The sequence below is a fragment of the Clarias gariepinus genome, chromosome 20 (genome assembly GCF_024256425.1).
Source record: "Clarias gariepinus isolate MV-2021 ecotype Netherlands chromosome 20, CGAR_prim_01v2, whole genome shotgun sequence".
Classification (NCBI taxonomy): Eukaryota; Metazoa; Chordata; class Actinopteri; order Siluriformes; family Clariidae; genus Clarias; species Clarias gariepinus.
In genome coordinates this window covers 3190134-3197970 of record NC_071119.1, presented here as the reverse complement: position 1 = coordinate 3197970, position 7837 = coordinate 3190134, and the positions used below count along the sequence as shown (strand labels likewise).

The window sequence follows — 7837 nt, the reverse complement described above, 5'->3', positions numbered from 1 at the left end:
TGTTTATTTGAATATATAATATCTCATAAATAACTCGTATTTAAAAAGAAGGTGGGTGTTATTTGTGGATTGTGAAACCTCTGAGTTTTTGACATAGTAAGCTGAATTTGTTCAAACATTTAAAAACCATCCTTCTAATACATGTTTATACTCTCAGAAACCCCTTAATTTAGTATAAGTCTCTAAGTCACTCTTGTGTACATTTGACTTACTGTAGACCAGGGGCGTTTCTAGGATTTTCAGTTAAGGGGGGCTCAGCCGCCATAGATGTTTAACACATATTTGGCTTGTTCAGAATCAGTACTCAAATGAGTCTTCTTGATCACATGCCGTTTACTGTATAAACCTTTTTTTATGTACAGGTACAATCAGAAAAATGTAACCAGAAAACAGCATATAACTTTAAACTTACATTGATTTGCAATATAAACAACACACCTATGAGGCTGGACAATGGAATAAACTGTGTGGGTGCCAATAATGTTAAACATTAACTGTTAATTCTTTAACAATACTGCTGCTTTTTGTTGGGAACTGGCAGACATAAAAAATGTGAAAAATAGTTTCTGATGCAATGACTTCAATCAATGTTGGAATCACAGTGTTAATGTGCCTGAGACGCTGCGCTTTCAGAGAACTAACTGTAGAACTGAACAGAGAACTGGAGATGGAAGGTTTTACAAGTCACATGGGAGTAGGTCTCCAAATGAGCAGCAGGTAAGAATAGAAAATCTTTTTTTTTTCATGTGACTTAAAAAACCTTCAGTTAAATATAAATATTAAAACTTTGAACATCATGTTATCTAGTTTAATTTAGTGTTTTAGCTAGATAAATAAGACAGTAGGTTCTCAATTCAACCCCTTAAAATTTCATAGCTACTAGGCTATTTATTCAAATTCATTAATATAGACAAACATTGTTTTAATGTAATTAAACAAAGCATCTTTTTAATATCATTCTTTTTTTTTGGCTTCTATTCATTAAAAAAAGTAACTTTTTCTAAATTAAAGAAAAAGTAACTTTTTTCAAAGTTTTTGACGAAAAACCCTACTCTAAGGTATTTTACGATTTGGGACATTATTTAATACAATATTTATTACAAAAACAGGATTTTTCTCTCTCTGTAAATCATACTGCTATGCAGTTAAAGCGAGTGCACTGAATGCTGTCTGTCACTATTTTTAATAATTTATGTGTATAACTCTATGGTAGTTAATGCCATATGCACTGTGTAATGTTTTATATAGACAGTCAGGTTTTCCAATTAAAACAGCAACAGCATGATTGTTTTATAAAGTAGACTATAGGTTCATAGAGTATGATGTATTAAGGACTTTATTTTCACTAGAGGAAACAGCCGGTGTGATGAGGGTGAACACAGCGAAGATTTAACTGATTAATCCCTCATGACATTTTGTGAACTCTATTTATGAGAAAGGACTGAACTGATGCACACACACCTTGCCTTAATCCTCCCTCTGTGATAGTGAATTGAAGACCGCGCTGAAAGACGGGAAGGAGCCGAAGTCTGCTGACACTTTCAGATCAAATTTAAAGGGGACGATGGGCGACCAGCAATTTGTGTGTTGTTCATAGAGAATTTTTAGGGGGGCTGAGTACAAATGTGAGGGGGGCTAAAGCCCCCCCAAAAATGGCCCAGCAACGCCCATGCTGTAGACTGTTATCTGATTTCTGTTTCTTTCTTTCTTTCTTCTTTCTTTTTTAAATGTAAATATACCAAATCAACCAGTTTGCATAAAATTTCCCAAATTGTGTAAATTTGACTTGCTGCAAAACAAGTTGTTGTTTATTTACTTTGGCAGGTTTTCAATGTGTGACAGTAAAACAGCGGATCTGAAGCACAGGCTCAATGTCATTTTTTTAATTATTGGATTTTTATGTGCTGTAGGTTGATCAACAGTCCAGCAGTGAAAATATACCAGTTCTGTTCGTGAAGCCAAAGGAGAAACTGACAGTTCTTTTTGAGACTACGATTGTTTTAAAGTGCTGGGTTACTGAATATCTCTGTCTTCAATTATATACCCTTAATTCTCTTTCTCTCTCACTCTTACGTTTGTGTATGATGATTCTGTTCCTCACAATAGAAAGTCATGCACTTATTTACTGTACTTTAAAACTCTGACACCTATTTAAAGAACTTTGGATTTTCTGAAGCGCACCCGTGGAAATAGTAAGACAAATGTTCCCAAGTTAATTCCAAAATCCAGTTCATGTTTTCGCTCTGTTCAAGCTTGCAAAGTAACTCGTACCAACAATTAAGGTTAGTAGAATCTGCCTAAGTCTTGGGGATGGGTGGGGGTGTTTGGGGTGATGGCAGGTTAAATCAGAGAAATCTGAGTTAAAGTTCATAGTAAACTGCAGTGGAGAATGGTTAATCATTTACAAACAATTTTTTCAGAAAGGTTTAAACAAAAAAACATGGTCCAGTTGGTGTACCTTCAGCGTTGGCAAAGAGCTTGAGAATTTCCACTCCGGAGGCATCAGGTAAAACCATGATATTCATTTTTGTTACTGAATAATCAGATTTTGGTGATTATATCTTGACCACGAGAAGTGTTTTCATGCAGTATAATTTCCATATTATGAAAAACAATGTTTATAATAATTTTCTTTCCACTGAAAGAGATATAAAAGTTTAAGTAGACAGGTAATAACTTCCTCATACCTCTTTCCATTTTGCTGCTTTTCTGCTTTGAAAGAAAATTCTCAGTAAGGGTATACATTCAATGGCCAAGAGTGCATTGACCCAAAAATGTCACATCTCTATGCCTGGGTTGAGGATGTTATTTATTATACAGTGCAGTAACAAATAGAAGAACAAACTCAAACACTTTTTTGAAAGATGAGCAACAGGCAGATGTATGGAGCAAAAGACAATTAAATAAAAGATGAAAAAAGCTCTAAAACAATGTTGTTTCTAACCATACATATTTCTCGACCTCTACTGAAATCCCCTGCCTGTTTTGCAAATTAAGGAAGTGCAAATTTAACTTCAATCTCCATATTTCTTTTTAAATGTAATTTGTTCAGATACAAAGAAAAGGTTTCTGCTTCCTTTCTTTTAATTGTATGTTTTACAGAAAATGACGTATAACCTCACTTTCTTTAAGTCCAGGATCTTCACACACTTTTTAACCATCCATAATCACTCTTCACATCATTAATTTGAGGATGTAATCTGAACTTGCAAATATCTTATAAGTCCGTTGATGCAAAGCAACGACTGAACACCCTTTACTCTTAGGTTGGAATGTGGCATTAGGCCAAGTTCAAAGATAACAGAACTGTTCGAGTGCAAATGTTGACAAGCAATAACATTTAAAGCAACAGCATTCCATACTTTGACAGATTTCCAGTCTAAATTTTAACCTGTGCTCTTTCATTTGGGTGCAGTATTCATCATGGCATGGACGAGGCTTCTGAGCTGCCTCACTTTCTTCTTTGTCTGCGCGACTGTATCCGGAATTGAGACCTTACACAAACTCGAGGATCTAAAAAACAAAAAGTTTGGCCACGAGTACCCACGTCATGGTCTTTTCTTGCTGCACTGGCTAGCCAACCACATCTCCATCAGTCAATCTGAAGAAATTCTGCATCTTGATTTTGATCCTGCACGAGGGGACTACGGATTCAGCTACTATGAAAATGCTAACTCTACCCTTGCTTACTTAGATGACTCAGGTGATAGAGAGTACTACTCTTTGGGCAGTCTCAGTTTAGAGACTGTCCGGACCAAGCTGCCTCCATATGTCACCCAAGACTACTACAATGCCTTTGAAGACACCAAGAGAGACCTGGACCGTATAATCCTCAGAGTGCAAAAAAACAATCCAAACCAAGCAGACAAAGTGTATATCACACAAGCAGTGGCCATTAATCAAAATGTGGACTATGACCCTGATGAAACCTATGAGGTCAGTCCCAAACTCTGGAAGCAGATACAGATTCTCAAAAACTCTGTTGATTTAATAAAAGTGCTGGAATCACCAGTGACCGGTTCTCAAAACACAGAAGATCCTAGACTAGCCCTCCCCAAAGACCAACTTCTGAACCATTTGAAATACTCTGACAAACATCTTCAGACTATTTTTGAAGACCCAAGCGTGAGGTGGCTTCTGCTTCTGGCAGGATATAACATAACTAACAGGTATAACATCCATAAGAAAACTTGGCTCTGCCCAGATGATGAGGTGATCCAAACTTCCAGTGATCCTAAGACACTGTGTGAAGGCCAGAGTCCGGTAAAGATTGAGGTGAAATCAACAGAAGACGGCTACGCAAAAATCGTTTGGAGTTCCTTACCAAAGAACATTGTGAAGCTGAACGCTTCTGTTGTCCTTTTCAGTAGCGACACAGTTAACAGTCTTGACAGGTTTGCAGAAATCAGTGGAGAATCCTCAGGATCCTATAGCACCTACCTGCCGCTTAATCATGGAATTCAGCCGCGTTTGGTGACCTACAGTTTCGCCTTCGAGTATGGATTCATTGGGCTTCGTTACTCGGTGTTATGGAGAGGGCCCCAGTTTGATGAAGCAAACAGAATGATTCCTACCAAAATCACCGGCTACGATGCAAGCCTTCAACTTTACACCAAAGGTGGCTACGCGTGTGCTCGTCTATACATCAAAAACTCTTTCACTGATTGGAAAAAGCAGTTTGCTAACTCATGGGTGGCTTTCTATTCCAGCTATGAAGATACTGACATGAATTACCAATACTATCAGTGGGCCACCAGGTTTGCGGAAGTTGGCAAAACTAAAAAATATCTAATCTATGAATATAAGTCATCCATGAGCATTGGACCTGGAGTACAAGCTCGCTTTGTGTTCTCTAAAGAGCGTGTGTTCACTAGTTATTTCGTCTCACGGTCATCTGTGACTAGCACTCCTCCTTGGAAAAGTGGGAAAAACTAGTTATAACTATGTAACATAAAAAAAAATGTGCTGGAAGCAAATTAACATGCGATTAGCATGGGGAAAATATTGTGCAATTTGTTCAGTCGTTTGAATGTCAGGCTTAATTCCAATTAAATTAACTGAAAGTAAAAAACATTTAAAAAAAAAAAAATCACTTTATATCCTGTCTGGTTTATTTTAATGGATTTAAAAAAAAAGTGATAATGATAAGTAATGTATCAAATAAATACAAAAGATATCACAGCACTTGGTCAAGAGTTGTTGGTTATTTCACACAGACATTCCATATTAATTGTACACATTCTTCACTTTGGCTTCCTCTGCTGGCTCAGCATGGTTATACAATTGATAATCTTTTACTTAGGATGCATGAATAGAAGAATCATAGAAACATTTGCAGATTTTATTTTACAGAATTTCTTAGTAACTGTCTCAGTTTTTTTAATGCACGTGTTGGATCAATTCCATTAAATTCTCATCTGAAAATATAGAAATGTATTTACTTGTAGACAGCTCAAGAGAAACAAAAAGAAAATGCACAAACAAGTTAACCAGGCAATACCAAATTTGCAAAACATTCAAACAGTGCATAATCTTAAATATTGGAGATGTACAACCCAACCTTTCTTTCCTTCTAAGTTGTTTACAATTCTTAAAAAAGCCTTTTAATCATTTTAAGTTTTCTCAGATTTTCAACTGCATGTCTGGATTAAAAATTATAATTGAAGATGCATAATTTATAACATGCCTCGTGTAAATTAATTTTTATTTTTTTAAAGTAAACTTTAGGAAAAACAACAAAAATGTCAATCACCTACAGTACTAATGCTGATGGCACATTTTATATAACTTCACACTGACAAATTTACTCAAAAGAGCTTTTTTTGCTAGATTAACTTTGAATAGCTAATAAATTTAGGGCACATAAATAAAGTAAATAAGTAATATGCCTTTTATTTTTAACTGGGTTTGGGAGTTATTGCCACATCCCTGTATATTCCTGTCCTCGCTCCAAGCCATGTCTTCATTTTTGGAACATTAAAGTATAAATAATAAAATATATATTTTTTTTTTTCCCCCTTTCAGAATTGTGTTCTGTTATTCTGCACTGTTATCAAAAGTCCCGCCTTGACTTGAACTTGTGATTTCTTGACTTTTTTGCAGAATGTTTGCGGATTCCATAAAATAATAAAAATAATCATCATCGTCAACAATATCATTCTTTGCCAGCATAGAACAGTGTTCAGCGATAACTAATGCCATGGTGGCTTCAGCTTTTTTTGAAGAGTCATTTTTTTTTTACCATAAATGGCAGTTTGTTTTGTGTGAAACTATTGTAAGACTTTGCCTTTTGTGTATGTTTCTGAGTTGACATGTGTTTTTTTATATCGCAAAGTTTGGCATAAAAATCAGTCTTGCAATACAGGCAGTATGGCCGTGTATTATCTCCAATAAAAGGCTTCAACCATCCGTTGAATTCAAGATTTGATTCCCACTCCTTTCTGAATTTCTGGGAGTATAGTTTTGACTGAGACATGATGAACTAGCGAGCTATATGTTTATGCTAAAGTCACAGAGAAGCACACACACAGTGGATGAGGTAAGTAATGAGGCTGTTTGAGTCAAATGCAGCGATTTATTCTTGTGCAGCAATTTATTTTAGACAAAGAACATTTTTTAATATGCATCGGAACAGAATATTTTTAATTTACATCCCGTAAATCTCATGACCGTTATCTGACAGACCCCTAGGTGAAGCCCCGCCCACACTGTAGTTCATGGATGAATTTGTGAAAGTTTTTCCAAAGGGAAATAGGAGAGTGTTGTTTTAGAGTGGATTGGAGAGAAGAGAGCTGTTCATTTACTATAAAAAATAAAAGATATTTAAAAAAACACATAATATGATCTGTTCTATAGCCCATCTGCTTTAACTTAGTTTTTGTTTTAATTATTATTCATAAGACAACCTTTCAGTTTTGTAAATATTCTAGTTATAGTGTTAAGTCTTATTTTAGGTTAAACGTTTTTGAGAATTAGACCATCCAGCTAAAATAAATGTTATGTCATTGATTGATAAAATCTGGATTAAGGATATTTTATTTTGTTTTGTTTTACCCTATTGTGGTCAGGGGGTTTGCGTGCCTCATTGACACTAGTGGGACTTCAAGTGGGACACCCAAGTTCAGGGGTGGGCAATTATTTTTCCCCAGGGGCCAAATGAGAAGTAGAAAATATTTTAGAGGGCCGGGCCAAAAGTTTTAAATCTACTCTGGTTATTAATTTTATTTCTATGTTGAAATAAGTAAATGGCATTGTTTACAGAAGCTGGTAAGAGTATGTGTTATGGTTAGATAATGAAAGAGTGAGCTTGTTTTACAAAAAACTGAATTTATTTATTGCCCAACAATACAATAATAGTTCATTGAACATTTATCTTGTTTTTTTTTTTTTGTTTTTTGTTTTTTTACAGTGTAGTAGTAGTAGTGATATTTTTGTTTCTTATCATGATGGACTCACTCACCCATTTTTAAAAAACATTTCCATAGTGCCGTGTGTCGCAAATATGAGTATTTAAAGCCAACACAAAGGTGTTCGCTGTATTTAACCTGTCTATCTGTGTGTATTTATTTATATGTACATTCTAGCATGATGCCAAAAGGATTTTAGGAACAGCCTCAGCATATTTTCTGTTTAACCAATTTTATATATTTTATTTGTCAATTGTGAAATTTAATGATTTTAAGAATCAACTTAGTGCTTAGTTACTTTTTTTCTGCTAATTTACCCAAACACTTAAATACTGGGAACTGGGAGCAAAGATCTTTTCAGAAAAAAAAATTATTTATATTTAATGTGTATGTATATACACTCACCTAAAGGATTATTAGGAACACCTGTT

At 35.1% G+C, this 7837-nt stretch overlaps 1 protein-coding gene across 1 annotated transcript; it reads left to right on the top strand.

Annotated features, from left to right (window-relative positions):
* Positions 1–3418: 3418 nt before the first annotated feature.
* Positions 3419–5066, top strand: LOC128508680 (uncharacterized). Its single transcript, XM_053480108.1, has one exon. The coding sequence runs from the start codon at positions 3424–3426 to the stop codon at positions 4933–4935; it is 1512 nt and encodes a 503-aa protein (XP_053336083.1). The 5' UTR covers positions 3419–3423; the 3' UTR covers positions 4936–5066.
* The last annotated feature ends 2771 nt before the right edge of the window (positions 5067–7837 follow it).